This window comes from Pleuronectes platessa, chromosome 7 (genome assembly GCF_947347685.1).
Source record: "Pleuronectes platessa chromosome 7, fPlePla1.1, whole genome shotgun sequence".
Lineage (NCBI taxonomy): Eukaryota > Metazoa > Chordata > Actinopteri > Pleuronectiformes > Pleuronectidae > Pleuronectes > Pleuronectes platessa.
The window spans coordinates 25,680,007-25,700,200 of record NC_070632.1 but is presented as its reverse complement, the minus strand read 5'-3'; the positions used below and the strand labels follow the sequence as shown (position 1 = coordinate 25,700,200).

General features: G+C 41.9%; 1 protein-coding gene across 2 annotated transcripts in view; it reads left to right on the top strand.

Annotated features, from left to right (window-relative positions):
• The first annotated feature begins 1,481 nt into the window (after positions 1–1,481).
• Positions 1,482–20,194, top strand: part of met (MET proto-oncogene, receptor tyrosine kinase) — a 68,851-nt gene continuing 50,138 nt past the window's right edge. For both annotated transcript variants that reach the window (XM_053426327.1, XM_053426326.1), the window contains exons 1-2: positions 1,482–1,784; positions 3,256–4,456. In XM_053426327.1, coding sequence (XP_053282302.1) covers positions 3,257–4,456 — 1,200 coding nt within the window. In that variant the 5' untranslated portion in view covers positions 1,482–1,784; position 3,256. The remainder of the gene's footprint in view (positions 1,785–3,255; positions 4,457–20,194) is intronic.

Here is a 20,194-nt window from a genome sequence, read left to right as displayed (position 1 = left end):
CCTGGATTCTGTACTTATCATTATACAGTTTAGCTGATTTAGAATAGATTTTTTGTGTTACTCAAATTCCTCTGCAATAATCCATCAAGGTGAAGAAGTGTGCACAGTGACAGTTTAAGGACTCTCAGGTGTGCTGTCAGAGGGGACGGTGTTTTCCTTCGGGACACCAAGGAGTTAGCAGGTGAAAGGCTGCTGAAGTAGAGACGGCACCATTGATGGTCAGAGACAGCAGTGGGAATGAAGACACTTGAATGAAGATGAGTTGTTTTTGAAAAAGAGGAGCAGAGAGGTAAGTGTTGATCTGCAACGACCTCACTGACATGGCATCCTCCAACATGGTGATACATGGAGTTTTGAGTTGAAGACGTGTCTGAAAGTGAAACGCAAACAGCCCCCGTGCCTCACACTCATTCAACATCCACACATCTCTGTTATCAGGCTTTCCAGTCTCCATTCCATGCCCTACTTTCAGGAAGTGTGACAAAGGAATTTTTGTGCTGCCCGCTATGATTCATGGCTGGGGCACAAACACACACACACACACACATACACACACACACACACAAACACACACACACACACACACACACACACACACACACACACACACACACACACACACACACACACACACACACACACAATTAGTTTAGCTATTATGTTTTAGATCACTATTTCTGAGTGAGACATTTAACAGGACAACCTGACTCACCGAGGTGGTAGAGGAGAGTCAGTGGAATTTGGAGAAAGAAAGAAGTTAAGAAGTTAAGATAGATAGATAGATAGATAGATAGATAGATAGATAGATAGATAGATAGATAGATTTATAGATAGATAGATAGATAGATAGATAGATAGATAGATAGATAGATAGATAGATAGATAGATTTATAGATAGATAGACAGATAGATAGATAGATAGATAGATAGATAGATAGATAGATAGATAGATAGATAGATAGATAGATAGATTTATAGATAGATAGATAGATAGAGAGATAGATAGATAGATAGATAGATAGATAGATAGATAGATAGATAGATAGATAGATAGATAGATAGATAGATTTTGGGGCATTTCCTTGAATCTTTGAAATGCCAAATACGGTTTTCTGTAAATGCATTTAATTTGTTCAAAATAATCGCTTTATAGAAAAAAAAAATTGATAAATCCCTATAAAGAGTTAGATATGACACTAGAAAATATACATACTAATTTAAGTCTTCTGATGTTATAATCAGAATGCGTAAAAATGACGAGAAGCCCCCTTCAGTAAGTGTCTGTCTGATAATGGAACGGACTCAGTTGTAATTGGTGGTTTTGTGCAACATCATAACACTAAGGAGAGCTCTTAATTTATTGTTCTCTCGGTTTTTCCTTTCCCACCTGAGCTCCACGGGCTGAGGAGCCCCGGCGTGGCAGCACCTGGACGCGTCACGCAGTTTGGAGAAGAGGAGGAGGAGGAGGAGGCGGAGCTTTTTACGCACAGCCAGAGGAGCCGAGAGACTGCGCGCGGCATGTTGCTGCTGGATACGCTCATTCAGTCTGAGGGGATCCTCACTGAGTTCAGCTGGAGCGCAACGGAGCAGAGTTGAAAAACAAGCCAGACTGAGTTTAAAATATTGCCGACAAGATTGTTTTTTTGCCAGTAATTCCAGAATTGGGAGGTGAAGAGGGAAAACAACCACCAGCGATTAGTTTGGACTTGATGTGAAAGTCAAAAAAGTCCAAGTGGAATATGATTTGAACCAGGGGGACCCTCGCCTCTGCTGCTCGCTAACAGGTGAGTCTTTCCTCTTATAGTTCCTGACTTGACTGCTCCGTTTTCATTTATTTCCAGAGTTGTTCACTGATTCTAAAAGTTCTCCTCTGGTTTACTCTATCACAGGCAGCCTGGTTTGAAATGTTGTTACTGTATCCTCACACCATCTCACCAGCTTCTGAAGCTGTGTGTTTTTCTGAGACTTTTCGTAATGAGTCACTTTCCTCTGAAATTATTCTAAGTCTTTTGTCCCCTTTTAAAGAGCAGCCGTTGTGTTTGGTGCAGGTGCGCAATAATATGCCCCCCCCCCCAACCTGTTAGTCATCTCAAAATCCCCTTAATAAAACTAAACTTCGATTATTATACTCTACTCTATTCTAGAGTATGAAAGTTTCGTTTTTAATTTAAGCCCATTTATCTTTACTTTCTACATGCATCACTTTTAACCTCTTGTGTTACAGTGATATGTTTTGCTCCAGACTTTAACCGTGTGTCTACAGGCACCTGTTCTGTCTGTCTTAACATCCTCCTTTGGATATGATGTGGTGGTCTGACAAACTCAGCTGTCTCCCTGAAACAAATGAGCTGCCAACAGTGAGACATCACTCATAAATCAGTCAAAATATGAACCCAGGGCATCACAGCGAATTGCTGTGGGTATGAGTGTAAAAACCAAGCCGGCTGTTCTGCGTGGTTTCCTTATTTTGGTTTATATTATTTGGTTTCATATTTAGTTTGAGGCTTGTGTTATAACCACATCCAAATAGGGAGCATGCAAATGCACATTTTGCAAATGCTTTGGTTTTGCTCCCTCCCTTTCCCCCTCTCCCTCTCACCCTCTCCACTAAAAGCATCTCCCAGTGGATTGCCATTTAGTGGCTGGGGTTATTTATCATTTTGCGGGACGGTCCCCCTTTGCCTTCTCCCTCCCACCTCTTTTGTTTTAATTGAGTTTATCTCCGCTCCCTTGGGCTTTTGTTGTCTAAACTTAGGGCCCAGGGTTGTGTCGCCCTGCAAAGAGCGGGCTTCTCTCCGGGTGATTCACTGCTCTGCCTTGCGCTGTGGTCACTCAGTCAGAGCTGAGCACCACAGAAGTACTCGGTCGAGTCTGACTGCTGGTTTTTCTCGGGTCAGTGGATTCAGAAGCAGAAGCACTCATGATTAGGAGCATGATATTAAAGCCATGTGTCACCACACAGACTGCAGTTAATTCAGTATGACTTCCTTCAATGCTTGTGGTAAAGTGAGTAAACCCTGGTTTTACACACTGACACAGTTCTCGTTAGGAGCCTAAAAGGGGATATTGATTCCCCTCTGGTTTCTTTTCAGTCGTCCCAATTCAGCACAGATTGTGTCTTTTTTCTCACAGTCCCGCTCTAGAACAATTGAGGCCATCTACTGAGAGATATCTATGATGAATGTTTTGAGGTCTTTGTGCTCTAGCAGGGATGCTTTACCAACTCATTTCTCTTGTCTCTTATTTCTGGAACAGGATGAATCGCAGTTTGCTTCATGCCGTCATGCTGCTGTGGGCCCTGTGCCCCAGCACCCAGGGCCAGTGTGATCAATCATCAGAAACCAACAAACTCAACCTCTCCGTCAGCTATGAGCTCCCAACTTTCACTGCAGACTTCCCCATCGAGAACATGGTGATGCTTGATGGGATCATCTACGTTGGGGCTGTGAACAGAATCTATGCCCTCGCCCCAAACCTCACCAAACTCTCGGAGTACCACACAGGGCCACTGTTTGCCAATGAGACTTGCGGCCACAAACTGACCGGCACAGAGATCAACGGCAGGATGGACAACCACAACATCGCCTTGGTGGTGGAGAACATTTACGACAAAGGGTTGTATAGCTGTGGCTCGGCAGACAACGGAGTTTGCCGCCGTCATGTCCTGGATGATGACACTAGCCCTAAAACGGTAGACGAACAGGTCTACTGCTTTGCTGACAAGGTGAGGCAAGGCAGGGGTCAACCCAGCGACTCGGACGTTGTGGTCGGCCCTTCGGGTTCTCAGGTGCTCAATGTGGAGAGCAACGTCATCAAGTTTTTTGCTGGGAACTCTGAGATCCCTGGCATGGAAAAAGTACCTGGCAGTGTGACACATCCCCACACCATTTCTGTGCGGAAGATGAAGACAAGCCAAAATGGCTTCACCTTCTTCTCTAACGACTCACACATGGACCTGATTCCATCTCTTCGTGGTAACTACTACTTGCGCTACATTTACTCGTTCCACAGTGGACCTTTTACCTATTTCCTCACTGTGCAGCGGGTCAGCAGCGACTCTCAGGCCTACCACACCCGCATTGTTCGCATGTGCTCCTCAGATCTCTCAATCCGCCGCTATGTGGAGATGCCCCTCGAATGCATCGGCACTGATAAGAGGCGGCGACGCTCGACGGAAGATGTGAAGAAATTCAACATCCTGCAGGCAGCTCACGTCACAACGGTGGGCAATGACATTGAACTACAGAAGCAGGTGAAGGTGGAAGAGGGCGATGACGTGCTTTTTGCTGCCTTCGCACAAGGAAAGCCAAACTCTCCAGAGCCGACTGCAAACTCAGCCGTTTGCGTCATGTCCCTGAAACACATCAATTACATGTTCAAGTTGTACATGCAGAAGTGCAACACCGTAGACCCTTATCACTTCACTGGATCTGACAAGAAGTCCTGCTACAATGTGGTAAGAGCTGGGTGGGGGCTGGGGGTGAATGTGCAGGGGAAGCCATTGTAGAACTCCCACTTTGCATTTGTGTTTTCGAGGGAAATGCAAATCTAGATTTTTGCTCAACTGTCAAAAACAGGCAATGAACTTCGTAACCCTGAAAGATAGAAAGAGGACATTTGTCCTAAAATTCTCTATTTTCTGCTCCAATGTTTTGGATTTTCATCAATATTTTAGCAAAAATAACCAAATTCTTTAGAAAATGGGGCTCAATTGGTTTGAAGTAGTGGCTGCTGTTATGTTTAATAGCAAACTGTACAATGGCTTCTCCTGTAGTGTATATAATGTTATTCAAGTTATGTACTAACTTATGACTTACTTACAATGCATCTAACATGAAATGAAAAGTGCCAGATCAGCAACCCCCTCCGAGCATCATCAAGATTGAAACTTTAAACAAGCCTCACTCATCTGTTGTCAATGCTTAGTTTGGATCCTGTACAGTCACAGAACTCGGCTCAGGTTGGTTTGTTTAGCTGCATCTGCCTGAGTGGTCTTGGGTTCATCCAGTCACTGTGTCTACTGTGTCCTTGTCAAAGTGTCCTTGAGCAAGACACTGAAGCATGACCTCCTCCTAACTTGTCCCTCTGACCTCTGACCCTTCTAGTTAGCATAGTACAAGCACGACTGCCTCTCAGGAACATGATATTTTACCATTTTGATGTACTTGTTCCAACAACTGTCGCTTTTGTAAATCTCTTTTATGGATATGCATTGATTTCTGGATCTACACAGAGAAGCTATCAGAACAACACATTTCCATTGATATGGCTCTGTACTCCATCACACTGGAGTTATATGAAATGATGACAGTGAGGTTAAAGTGCTGACTCTCAGCTTTTATTTAAAGTTCACATCCAAACACAAATGTCAGGAAACCAAGACGTTTGTTATGACAGTTGAATGTTCTTCACGAGCCATTTCAGAGATCTGACTTCAGTCCAAGTGATCATGTGTTTAACTTACTGAAGTGAACAGCGCGGCCAAGATACCTGGAAACAGGCATGAAGTAAGATTTAATGAAGCTCGGGCTGAACAGGAACCCGTTTGTTGGGAGGTCTGTATGTTTGTTTTTTAGCTTTGTTACAAAAAATCTACTGGAAAGATTACCACCAAACATGGGAACAACATGTGGTATGGGCCAAGATAGAAAGCTTAGAATTTTAGGGTGACTCAAGGAATTTAAGATTGTAATAGTTTTCTTTTTGACATTTTACTGATTTCCCAGTAATTATTTCATGGATCTTGATGAAAGAGATCAGGCACATTTAGGGGAGGACTTTCTACAAGTGTGCGAAATTTAGTGCAGCTCAGTTCAATTTCAAGGGAAATGTGGCCTTGTATGCGTTCTTCTAAGTTCTAGTTGAATACCTTGTATCCCCTCTAAAAAAAGGGGCTTACTATATAATGGTGCTGCAACCCCGTCACTGCCATCCGATGCAGATGTAAACACACAGCTAAAAACCTGTTGTTTATCCGTGTACTGATTGCGCTAATTCATCTGCATTGTACTGAGAGTCTCCTTCTTCCTGCTGCTGTGAGCCAGTAGTTACCTGGTGACTCGCCCACTCCCCTCCAATCCATCACCATTGACCCAATCAATCCCCTGAAACACCTGATCAATAGTGACATGAATTTAACTGCAGACCACCCTACTTAAGGGTCAGTCAATATGTGCACTAGTGCTTCCCTGTCTGTGACTTCATCTTTACATAAGCTCAGCATCAGTCACTACAGTATATCATCAGTCAGCCAGTGGATTACCATCGTCTCCTGGACATACTACACACTGAATTGCTTGTCAAAGGGAAAGCACACACAGGAGTAACACTAGAGTCGTGTGCAAACACCCAGCGCACTCCTGAGTGTCAAAACCGTGTGTGTATGTCACTATGCAGGGTTTTATTTCTGTAAATATGCACATACTTCAAATATATATCGCTCCATGTGCTCTCAGAGTGGACACATTTATTGCTTACATTAGCAAACCACAACCGTTCTCCATAACACTGTGGGTAAAAGGCCTGTCATATTGGTTGTACCAGTGGTTTTGCACATCACCTCACAACTTATCATTGTACAAACTAGGGTGCTTTTAGATAGTTCTGTTATTTTTTTATTTTTTTATTACAGATGTCCATAGTTTTCCATTCAGCTTTGTATGGTATGAAAATAATCATAGGGAACATCAGGTCTGCTTTAAAGACAACTACAACAGTTATTTTTATGTTCAGTTTTTAATATCCATTGTTTGTATCCCTGAGGCCAAACAAACATGTTTAATACACTGACTTTCATATTATAAAACACTTGCAGAGCCAATATTTTGAAACTTGCGTTGTGCATCACAGTAGCTCCGGCTGCTATCTATTTTCTGTTAAAACCTAACCAGGCCCAAGAGAAAATTAACCGAGCCTGATTAGAACCCAACGGACAGGTTGTATTTTGTTTCCAAGGCCAACCTGAGTCTGAAGTTTTCATGGATTGCAGGCAGGTGCAGTGTCAAAAACCTGACCCAACCCAAATATCATCATCATCATGCTTGGGATGGGTATCCACACTCTATTGTGCATATCCATATTGACCTTCATAAGCTTTCTTTCCTGGTGGAATACATACTACTAGAGCATCAGATACAAAATAAACAAGGATCTGGAAGGCATTCATAATGTAATGAGAACCAACCAAATTAATGCAGATGTGATTTTCACAGTGGTGTATGCAACTTATCAATCATCAATCAATCAAATTTTATTTGTATAGTCCATATACACAAATCACAATTAGTCTCATAGGGCTTTAACATGGTGTGACATCTTCTGTCCTTAACCCTCAGCAAGAGTAAGGAAAAGAGTAAGGAAAATCTATTTTTCCTTAGAAGGAGTAAGGAAAACTCTTTGTCCTTACTCCTTTTCCTTAAATTCTTATAAAAGTTATAAGACTTTTCTAAACTTCTTTACACAAAAATAACTGAATGGATTTCCATTTAATTTGGTGTCAGATGAGGTATTGGTCAAGGAAGAGCCGATTCAATTTTGGTGCAGATCTGGATAAGTGGGTGGATCCAGGAATTTTGTATGTCTTTCTTTAAAAAAAGTGTCAACATTTTCCAAATTTTCTAAGAAATAATTCGTTACTCTGGAAGAAATAAAAATCTGTCACCACTGACTTTGCAATGATTATAACAATCTAAAACTGTACAGCATGCAGTCCAAATCGGTTGGCAAAATCGTAAATGTTGTGTGGTTGAGGAACTTGAACTTGCAAACAAACGGTCCGGTCCTTTGAGTTTAGTGGGTGGTGAGTTTGAAGGCACAAGTTGCAGTGGAGAACGTGTACAGACAGACATGAAGAGTGACCTGTGGCTAAGATCTCAAAACAGATTCAAACCAGCTTTGTGAATACATGCAAACGCATGATGATAAGTGGATGTTTGGCTACATCAGCATGGCCCTTAGTGCCATCAGCAGTGGAGATCCACTGGGGAAAGGGAGGAATGCTTGGAGCTGCAGCGTTTGAGGGCTGCACATATCTGACTATCAGCGAGCCGTGATGAATAGCTCGGGGATAACAGGGCATCAGCAGCTGGGCGGAAGATGATCCGCCTCGAACCACTGTGGCAGCCTGCCACGCTGGCGAGGCCTTGTCCCCACTCCCCTCGACTCCCACCTGTTACCAGCACCTGTGGGAAAGTGGAAGTCACATCAGTAACGCCAGAGAAGCTTTTTGCTGCGTCGATGTCGAGCTATTGACTTTCTGAGGTGTCAGATCTTGATCTGATCCTATCATGAGGTCAGTTTACAGAAGTCTGAGGTCTAACCCAGTGCCTGTTCACACAGTGATGCATTACATACGAAAAAACCTTCTCACCTCCACACATTCAATGCACAAATGTGACACATATTTTGGCACGAAATATGAGTTGAAAAGAAAGAGGGAAAACCGTTGAGCATTTGATGACCACAAAACAAACCACAGCCTCTAGCTTCTGGCGTCTTTGATGAACAGATGTGAAGCATTTGCTCTGATATAACACTTAACAGTGAACAAATTTTGTGGTGCTTTGGAATGTGTGAATGTCAGAAGCAATCGTCCTCAGGAAACCGATAACTTGCACACAGAGCCTGTTGAGCTCCTGTGCACAGAGTCAAAGCAGAAATCATCCTGCTGCTCAAGAGCACAGATAAGTCCTGCTCTTCCTGTTTCCAACAATCCGTACCATGCGATGTGCACTGTGCAAAACTCAGCTTCACTTCCATCTCATGACAGTGACTGTGTTTTGATCAGTAGTAGTGAGAATGTACTGTTACTTTATTAGACATTCTATCCTATGAACTCACTTGATTAGGGTTAGGGTTACGACATCCGTTCTGCTGGAGGTGAAGGAGCATCTCTGTCCTCTATAGTTAAGATTCAGAACTTTGTTTTTTATCTCTAGCATTATACTTTGATATATCTTCAAACAGCATGATTTACAGATATGCCGACTTCGTTCTCTCAAAGTGGATTGTCCACACTTGGATGGTCCCAAAACCACAACGCTGACTTATTCAAAACGAAAATCTGCTCTTTCAAATATTTCAATATTACCATTTTGATCCTTCCATCTGCAAACATGCAGAAGCAGCAGTTCAAATGCCGAATCGCTGCAGCCAAATGGTCCTTCAGCTCAACTGCAGCTTGGGAGCCGTTTCCCAATTTCTATTTTTATTGCAAACAGTCTTAGTTGTAACCTCTTGTCGTCCGCTGGCAGGTTAGAAAAACAAGCAGACCATTGAAAAACCACCCATTAGAAGCTCTGAGAGTTGAATGCACTAATCCTAGAGCTGCTTAATAGTTTTATGACTTGTATCAGTAGCATATGGCAGATAGAGTCTCGGTTATCAGGAGGACTGGGAGAGATACGGACGGCCATATATTCATAACAGTTGTACATTTTCAGATGAGGCAGACGTGAGCACGCAGGAGGTTATATGTTGTCATTTGCTCTGCCAATGGATGAGCTTGAAAGCTCCGTGTGAGAGTATGTTTGAAGTTTTTAAGACTGACTGTCAGCGCAGACATGCCCTCGCTCCAGTTCAGGCAGTAGGATTTGATAAACGTTGTAATGAAGAGGGCTTCTCTTCTTAGCCATCAGAGTGATGGTGCAAATCTGTTGTTCTGTTTGTCTCTGTGGGGCTGATTCTGTCCTCAGGCTGCTCTAACCCTAACCCTAACCCTAACCCTTTAAACCAAGCTACTTTTCTGGTATCAGTTTAAAACATTTTTCTAAGAGGTTAACAATTGTGTAAGCATTAAATATAGAAGCATTAAGTAATGTGGTCGATCCCAACTGTGGGTCTCAGAAAATGAGTGGACTAAGTATTTAATGTGAGTAGATTTCAATCGACAAAAGGAATATAATAATCGACTAACCAGGTTGCACATAGAAAACACAGTAAAAGTCTTTGAGTGATTTAAGAGAAGGTTGTTAAGTTGTTTCTTAAACACTGTTTTTCTTATGTGTTGAAATCCTCTTCACATCCTGAAAGCCACCAGAAGATCAATTTGTCAAAATCAGGAGAAACGTCCTGGCTGTACGCCTCTCGTCTGTTGGTCTTTTTTCAATTTTTGTGTTATTCATAAATTCTAGGATGAATGAAACACACACAAAAGAATCAATTTGAGTACTGTACGTGTGTCCAAATGATTTCTGGTTGAGTGTCGGGGCAAAGTTTATTGTCAGTGCAAAGTGAGGCCGGGTCCGACAGGATATTCTAGCACGGTAAAAAACAACAGGCCTAATCGTCTGTCTGCCCTGATCCTGAAGCAGCAGCGGCCATCATTTTGCAGCGGCGGGTTTGACATAAAAATTCACGTAGCCAAAAGCTGTAAACTGTGTATGATATACAATGGTATTGGGCTACTGATACATAATAAAACAATTATTATACTTTTTTTTCTTCATACTGTGACTGTTTTAAGCATGAATGCCAATAGTTGATTAGAGAAAAGATTTAACGTGATTCACAGCCTTTTTTGTGCATTTCAGTAGCTCTCCACCACTCCTACAAATACACATCTGTCAAAAACTATTGATCCAACGCCCAGAGTGTTTCTGTTGCTATAGAGCGTTGCTTTAAAAAAAGAAATGTTAGGTGATTTTTCCCCGGGTAATGTTGTATCCGCAGAAGCCACGGCGGGAATTTGTTGCATCACCAGCATGCCCGGCATCTATTCCCAAGTCTATAGTGGGTGCAGCGACATTTGAGACTAAAAATAAAGAACGGCCACATTCGAGGTCAAAATTATCATCGGATTAGCATTGATTCGCGAGAACCCACCAAATGCTGATTGCTTTTAAATTGAATCTTCGGCCTTATTGATTATCGTGAGCGTAATATAATTCCAGCCAAGAGCCGCTTTTGACCGACAGTCATTTTAATTAGCCGGCCCGTTTTAATGAACACGCTTTAAACGCTGGCTTTAAAAAAAAAGAAGCCAAACAAGCAGCCGGGGAGGCCCATTGATTCAACGTGTCTTTGTCAAGGAATTCCTAATGAGTGATTATGAAATGGAGGAGATCCAGTAACGTGACTTCCAACGTACTGTGAATCACCCTGCGCCGGTCAGTTTTTTGGCAAATGGAAAATATGCAGTAACATTTCATTGTGTGTTGGACGTTTTGCACACAGCAGAGAATTTTTTTTTTTATGTTTCACTGATTTGACCTGACTTTTATCAGCAGATCAATCTGAACCCTAATCGTAATCTCTTAAACAATATATAATCTGAAAATAGTATGTGTTGTTGCAGCAGGAAACCTTTAACAGCTACTCCTTGTTCAGTGTCCACGTAATCTTCCATCTTTCTGTGAATCTATACATCCTTGAGATTTCTCCCTTCTTTCTCGTTGGGATGATTTTTGTTTTCCCGTTTTCAAAGTAAGTGTCCAATGATAGAGGGTGCAGACTGTAAAGCTCTGAGTTCAATTCTGGGACACATACATGGAAATGTTTGACAAGCCAATAGAGAGGTGCCAGGTTGTTGACTGAAGACTTCATGCTCACGCCAGCCTTCTGTCACAAAACAAGTTAGGACTTTAATGTCGGTGAGGGTTGATATGAATTGAAAAAAACATTATCAACATAGACCCGTGCTGTTTTACAGTGGCTAACCTTATCTTGAGTTCAAATTTTCATCGACTTAACATTTGCTAAAGGTCTAAAGGGAATATAGCCTCAAATTGTGTGAAAAAATGAAATGGTTAAAAATGTGTTGACGCAGTTGTCATGACTGGCTATTCAAAACAATCGTGTAAAGGGCTTAACAGGAGAGGATGAAAAAAAAGATAGTAAAAAGAGAAGAGATAGTCAGCATGATAAAATCTTAAGACTTCCAGTTATCATTTGGACAAAATCCCACCTGAGGAACAAGCCGTCTTTTCTTCAATCTGCAGTACATCTGCTTATAATCTACATTTCTCTGTTCAGTTTGAACATGAAACTCTCCTATGAAAGGTTAGATGGTTAAACAGTAGTGCATGTGCAGCTGTTTGTAACAGCTACCGTAAAACTGAGGAGTTCAAATATGCAACCAGTGGCGGTCCTGCATGAATTAATAACTGATCGATCAGCCCCTGATATTCTCCCAGTCAGTTTTCCACACTGGGAGAGTTTCAAATGATTCGACCCGCAGCAGTCAGACATTGGATGTGCTGAACGTTCCCTGTCTCTTAGTGGTGCTGCTGATTCAGTGGGTTCTGCTGTAGATGTCATGGTGTTTGAGCGTCACATGCCCGAGCCTGCTCTTGCCATCAGTGAGCTGGTATTTGTTCGCTTGAACTCTCCCTGTGCTCTCGTGGCGCTGGTACATGTAAAACTCTACCACCGACCTGAAGTCGTTTTCTTCAATCACCCAATTTATAAAGATGCTGCACAGACTTTGTAACTGAGAAGTGTGAGATGGACTTTTATGTTTTTGTTTTGGTCCTCTGACCTTCTCATCTCCTTTTGAAAACCTGAATCATATATCTCTATATTATCTTAAACGGCTTCATGACCCAGTTGGAACTTGCATGATAAACTACAGGATATAATCACTTAGCTCTATTGGCAGCCAAAAAACCCATTACCTCTCAGTGGAAAAATACGGCTTTGTCCACTGACTATGGTGGATTTACTTCTCAAACCTTTTTCCATATTACTTCCAGGGCATACAGGCAGGCAGACGTAGGATTGCAGTATGGAGAAAAAAGTACATAAAACAGTAAATAACACAACAACAAGTACAAATAATTGGAGATGATCGCAAAAAAACATGTGTTGCACAAAACTTTGTCACACACGTTTTTTCAGAATCGTTTCAAACACATACAAATTGATGAATCTGGATATAAAGAAGTGTATTTTTTTGCGTATAGTAAAAGTCCGTTATTTATTTATGTGACATCAAGTACACTTTTTGGTAAATGCTTTGTTTACATCGTTATATCTGTCTATATATGATAAGAGGACATTTTTCATGTTATTAGTGGCACCCCCTGCACTTTACGGGGTTGTTTTGTTTTGTTTCACCCCAGATGTAATACATTGTGTAACACATGCCCAAGCGTGTTCATGCCTTGCTAAGCCCTTGCTAGACAGGCGGGTCTACAGCAGCGAAGAACGTGAATAAACAGAAGAAGGAAAATACTATGTTCCTGTCCTGTCCTGTCCCTCTTGATACGTGTGTGTGTGTGTGTGCTTGTGTGTGTGTGTGTGTGTGTGTGTGTGTATGTGTGTGTGTGTGTGTGTGTGTGTGTGTGTGTGTGTTTGTGTGTGTGTGTGTCTAACTTGTCTGTGAAATGTTCTGATGTTCATAATGTGAAATCTAAAGTTGTGCAGCTCAGGGGATTTTCTTCAAATTTGTCACAAACGTCCGCCTCATAATTTTTTATTGGAAAAATTACGAGTTAATGACTTCACTGTATCTTCATATTGTTCTGCAAAAACACATTATATCAGGAGCGGAGTGAAGATATGACCTTATTTCCTGAATCTTGACTGGTTAGTGGAGCTGTACAACAACAAGCTGGTAATTCTGCTGTCTGTTTGTAATACAGAGGAGTCTTGTTCTCAAGTCTACAGGGTGACCAGAATGAAAAGTGATGGATTGTAAACAAAATTAAATATGTTGGTTGTTTTCATTGATTTTGGCGTCTCCAGCATCTCCTGGTCTGGCCAATCAAGGGAGTGCAAAAAAGACACACGGCTCTTTGCAGGATGCATAGCTATGTTGTAATGTATCATCTTGTTGCTGTATGAGTGATAACTGTTATTTGCAATAATTAATATATTGCTGCTTAATATGTCAATTTTGATGTTGGCAAATTGAGATCCAGCAATTTGTGGATTAATCAAGGAAATTATAAACTGAGTGCCATCACAGCGTTGTGTTTTGCGGTGAGAGCTGGCAGCTGTGTACCCTCCACCCCTCCTCTCTCAGGTGGGCTGTTGCGTCACCCGGCAGCCGTGTCCAGGCAGGTCTCTTTGCGTGAGGAGAGAGTTGGTCAGCACCCACAACCAGCTGCAAAGCACATCAAGAAATTAAAAGCACAATAGCATGGACTGTATCTTCTGCTTTCTATCATAAACCCTTCCTTTGAATTAGCCATACCATGAAGTCGATGCCAAGCACGTCAACACAGGTTGAAGTGTGCTTCCATGGGTTATCAGGATCACCTTTCGGATTAAGTCATGAAATAGTTCTTTAAAAACTGTCATGCAAAGAAGCAGCAAGATTATTTCAACATCTCGTCAGTTGTATCCTGTCAATGTCTAAAGGCATTCCCATGGCCTTTTCCAACATTATTCTACATCCACTCAAAGTGTGTTTAGTTTTGAATCTGCAGAGTTAATCATTAGTCCAGGAGTCAGGTTTCTTGTTTTGCTGGAGAGATGGAAGTGTGTGGGTAAATCCTTTTGCATGCAGGCTTTTGTATGCACATCTTATCTTTGTTCCCTAGATAAAGAGTCGAGCAGTAAATACGCAAACCGTCAGTGCCTGCAAGCTGTCTTCCAATAAGCAGGTTGGGAAATTACCAACATCAGCCAAATACAGTTAAATTTAGACCATGGCTGAAATTTATCATCGACTTGTTGTTTTGCATTTCTCTTCCTTGCTCATTTGTTATTTGTTCAGCTTTTTCTTTTTACATCATTGAATATTCTTGAATGTCTATTTGGTTAATGGTGTCGGAGGGACAACATTATTGTCAAAAAGGCCTCTCAGGATTGATTTTAATTGTTTTCACTATTTTTGATGCTTTATGGACTAAAAGAATAATCCTTTATCAAAACAAACCAGTGGTTGCTCTACAAGAGGTGTAGAGGTACAGGTAAAACCTTGCCTACCCTTTACCTGACCTCTTTGATAACTAAACACGTTTGAACCCCACCTAAATACGGCCTGTGATGAAATTCAAACAGGCGAACTAAAAGAAACATGTTAGACCTTGTGCCACTACATCTGTGCTGCCTAGCCAGCAGCTCAGGAAGCAATGGTAGTTCAGCACCCCTGTAGGAGAGGATGCTGGTGGAGACAGAGATGCTGCCTTTTCTACAACAACTTCATGTCCCTGTTTATATCAAACAACCTTTATCCTTAGCTTGACGGCTTTAAAAAAACATAGATTCAGAATTTAGCCATTCCTCCAGCCACCACTTCACCAAAGAGCCTCGTTGGCTAATCTGTCATTGTGTTTTGACCCCATCTTGAAAACAAGATACTTTCCTGACACACCGTCCTGATGACAGACTCATCTCTGATTGGTTTTCTAAATGCTTTCCTGTGCAGCATAGCCAGAAGCCAATCATTATACACTTGTTTAGTGTCAAATAATGTGGAGCTTGGCTCTGGTGAGTTTATGAGTCAAGGCACCCCAAGCTATTTCCTAATCAGCGACATGCCTCCTACGCTTCTATTTCACCACATGGTGATATCCGGCTTTCTACTGAAATAAGGAATGTGGATGCTCATCTGTCAGCCCGTACCAAAAGCAATCTCCCTAACTGCCCACTGCCATCCTGAGGAGCAGCCTCACCTCGACCCCAGATCCCGCTCATTTCCTTGGCATTAGATCCTCAGTGCTCTGTCCTAGTGTCTGAGTCTGGTCCTTTGAAACGCTCATAATCACAAAGTTCAGTAGAGCATTAAATGATCCCAGCAGGCCTGTGGCCTCAGACGCTAGGAAGGCAGAAATGAAAGCTTACCTCAGCCCCATATTTCACAAGCTTCAGTAACTGTAGTAGTGAGTACATAAAAAAGTCCACACATAAAAACACATGGACAGAAACATCTGACCAGTCCATTCTGTTGAGTTAACATGCGTCTGTTGACTCAGCTGTAATTAACAGTTAACCCAAAGTGTTTTTAAGGAGAAAATTAAACAGGAGAAAAAAGAATCAATGGCGATTTCTCTCTCAGGACCTTGACATGTGGGCAGGACGAACCACCAGGCCTGTAATTAATGTAAAGGAAACCACCATCACCTCCATCATCAGCCAAATGCAGTCAGAGCCAGCATCCTTACAGGGTCAGTTCAAATAAATGACATATGTTTCGGTCATTTGCATTGAGTTATAATAATGGTAAATGGTTTTGTATTTATATAGCTCTTTTCTAGTCTTGATGACCACTCAAAGCTGTTTACCTTACAGTTTTACATTCACACACACATTCAGTGCATCTATTCGCAGCTCTTTGTTATTCTATGGGGGGCCATTCAGGGTTCAGCATCTTGCACAAGGACACTGCGGCATGCAGATGGGTCAGACTGGGGATCGAACCACCGCCCTTCAGGTTGGAGGACGACCACTCTACCCCTCAGCAATAGCCGCAATGTGGCTGAGGGGTAGAGTGGTCATCTGCATTATAAGCAATGCAGATGGTTTGGATTATATTTTATCAGGTTTTTTAACTGTAAATGGTCAATGGACTGTATTTATAAAGCATGTTTCCAGTCTTATTGACCACTGAAAGCACTTTGCACTACAAGTCACTTTCATTTTTCTATTACATATTATTCAGGAGTAATCTGGGGTTCAATGTCTTCCCGAAGAACACTAATAGAATATTGGTGACTGGAAGAAGTACCTTGTTTTTCTCAATATTTCTCATTTTTATTCAAGATTTCCAAGACAACATTTTAATATTTTCTTTGATTTCATGTTTGTGTTGCCACAATAAATGCCCATTTTCAGTGCTGCAAACCCCAGAGGCACAAAAACCAAACAAATAATGTGCTCACTAGTAGAGGCAACAAGTGAGAACGTAGAACGTATTTTGACATTTGCTCAAATTGCCCCCTTAAGTCTCTGTTGATGTGGATGATCCGATGAATTTCCTGTGTCGCAGACCTCTGTCCACTATTTCAACAAGCTTCCTGATTACACAGATAACCAATGAAGAATCCTACATTTCTAACCAAATGAAAGTGGACACCATGTCATTCCAGCGGATGGTCTCATCCCAGATGAGGACTAATCCCTCCGATTCCATTCAGCCAGTAATCTCCTCACAATGCAAGCAAAGGATTGTGCCTGACTGTGTACTCAAGTAATTGAGGCGAACAGTAGAAGCCTCCCCTCTGTCCCTCTGTCCGCACACTTGTTTGGCTTTTATCCCCCCCGCCGTGCTTCCAGACAATGCACCACAAACAGAGAAGGTTTCGTGCCAGGCCCTCGGACGGCTCAGATATTTTTCTTTCAGCTTTGATCTTATCCACCTCATCAGTGATCCTTCTTTGAATCATACTGCAGGAGGAAGGCAAGCTCACACCTGACACAGCTCAGGAGCTTTGATCGGAAACTGAATTGTGGTTTTTACGATTAAAAGGAGTCGGACTCTGCCAAGATTGTTTTAAGTTGAAGAAGTGAGGAGAGAGTCTTAAAAAAATCTGAAAAGGTCATTTCCCACAACTTTTAGTTTTATGGGAATACAGAATGAGCTTTTATTCATGATGCACAAGTGACTAAATTGCTGCTTCTATGGTTTGAGGGGAAATCTGATGACCAGTTTGTTTTCACATCAAGAAACCATTATTGTTGCATTACCGACGTTCACCCCTACCGAGCCCCGGACATTAAGTCAGTGTGCTGACATCCTCCAGTCAAGAGCCTTCAATATTCGGGCCTCAGGCCCGATGACTCAGTAAGTGAGCACAAGTTTATAAAAGTTACAACACTGCATATACGTTTTATATGAACCTATCATATGTGTGTGAGTGTGAGAAGATTTGTCTTTAATGTTGCTTCATCATGGCGTAGTGAACAAATGTCTGCAGCATGCAAGTTTTGGGACGTGCAATGACATATTTAATAGTGACTTCATAAAGATCGCCCTCTATAAAAGCCATGTCTGCTTTTGAAGAGGTTTGTTTCCATTGTTTTTTTCATTATTTTTAGCTCCATCAGTTACCATGGAGAGACTTTGGAATATTAAATATGCTTTTCTGCATCACTTGGTGAAAAAGGACACGAAGACAGGCTTCCAAGCAATAAAAAAGTACATGGACTGTGAGGAAAACCGTCTTCCCCTCTGCCACATTTCAGATTCCTGGTTTTCTACTTCTTCTTTGAAGTGAGCTGCTGTGAGTACGAGCACAGTGTTTCTGCCAGTACAACACCTGCCAGGGACCTCTTCTCATCCAGGACAGAGCAGAGACGACGAGGCCCACGTGTTCAACCCTCATGTTGACCCTCAGTTGATAAGCTGCCTTTTCCTCTGAAGAACCGTCCAGCGCTGTTTATAACCTGAGGTTATCTGGCTGCTCCGCAACGGCTGCTGTTTGGCTGCAGCTGTCCAGCTGCTTTTCACTGGTGTACCTCATGTGTGAGCAAGGCCCCCACACTTCAGACTGGCTCCAAGATAGAGAGAAGCAGCAGAGCCACTTATAGTCATGAATATTTGATGCTTTAAATTGTAGCTGTTTATGGCAAAAAATCCTGCTCATAGTGAAATCTTCACCATGGAGATTCTGCCAAGTGTTTGCACCAGTGGATGGATTTGATTATTGCAGACTGTTACAAAGCAGGAAAAAGGATTTGGCTGAATAACAATGAAAAATGTCAGTTTATGTTTTTTTCAAACATTGTTTATATCCATGCTTCAAATCGAAGGTAGTTGTTCTCAGCTTGAGGGGACAATTATTTTGACTTACCCAGCGAGGCTGTTTTAGATGTGCATTGGATAACAGACATATTTTTACATTCCCCTGTGGCTGTAGTAATTAGGGGATGAAAGTAATGCTAATGCAAATAAAATCTCGACTATAGATGACTTTTGTTAACTCTGTGAAGCAGCCCGGAGACTAGGACAGCCCCCCTTCATGTGTTTCTGTTATTAAGAGCACATGCCGGAATGGAAGCCGCTTCAGTAAATATGGCCGATCTCTCCACTCAGCTGTCAGTTTGGTGATCGATCGGACCTCAGAAAGACATTAATGCTCTAAAATATCGCCCTGAGTGAGTAATATGCCGGCTGAAAAAGCAAAGTGGGATGTGGCGCTCATTTGCGCCCCGAAGGTTAACCCGTGTCATTACTTACCGAGTAGAAGGACTGTCACTAAGTATAAAGACAAAGTGTTCCGACTTGTTCACATCCGTATTCATCCAAATTATCCTTGTAGCCCCTTTTTACCCGAGGGGACCATATATATATAAAGAGCGCTTCAGTGCCTACACCTCTCATGTGTGAATGTAAACTCACTAAACATAATTTCTCATCTATACAGTGGTGTCTTGCCATGCAGATGGTTGTGGTTATATTTGTTCAGGTTGGGAAATATCTGGCTCTGACATTTCACTCATGTTACTGTAAAAGGACATTTTCTGGGGGCAAGAAAAGTTCATCGTGTCTTATAAAAAAGTTTCCTCATGAACGTAAAGAAGGAAACGTTTGGCCGTTTGTTTGTGCTTGCGTGCGTGTGTGTGCATGAGGTATTCCTAATTTTATGTGGGCATACTTGTTTGGTTATGTTTATGTTTAGGTTGACTACTATATAGTTATAGAGGCATGACACGTGTGTGTGTTTTATTTAGTTAGGACCATTTTGAACTTAGACCTTTACGGGGTGATAACATTTTGGAAAAGTGAGGATTCAAAGGGTTGCTTGAGGGTTAAGACTTAGCTTTATGGTTAGGTTAGAGTGAGGTTTAGGTTTAGGGTAAGAGTTAGGGGGATTGGCATTTAGTTGTGACCGTTTTAAAGCTGGTAAATTCATTATGCCAATGATTGTCCTCACTAAGATAGAAGTATGACAAGTGTGTGTGCGTGTATGTGTGTGGGTTTTTTGTGTGTGTGTGTGTGTGTGTGTGCGTGTGTGCGTGTGTGCTGCCGTGATGGGGGTCACTGCCAGAGAATCCCCACAGCAGATTTCACACAAATCAACGTGACCTCAGTGTTTAAACAAATAAAAGTCAGCAAGAAAAAGTATCCAGTACGAGTGTTTTACTGTATGTTTCATATAAAGCGCAAGCCAAGCTCAACAGTCCTGAGTTTATATGATGTAATATCTCATATGTTAGGAGCTTTGATGAAACACGAAGGAAAATAGCTGCATGGTTGTAAACCAAGTTCACTCAATGGAGAAGTGATTAATCTGTTTTCTACATACCAGGTAATTGGCCTGGTGGCCTTAAAAGATTTCCCCCCTTCTCATTTAAATTTCTTTCATCT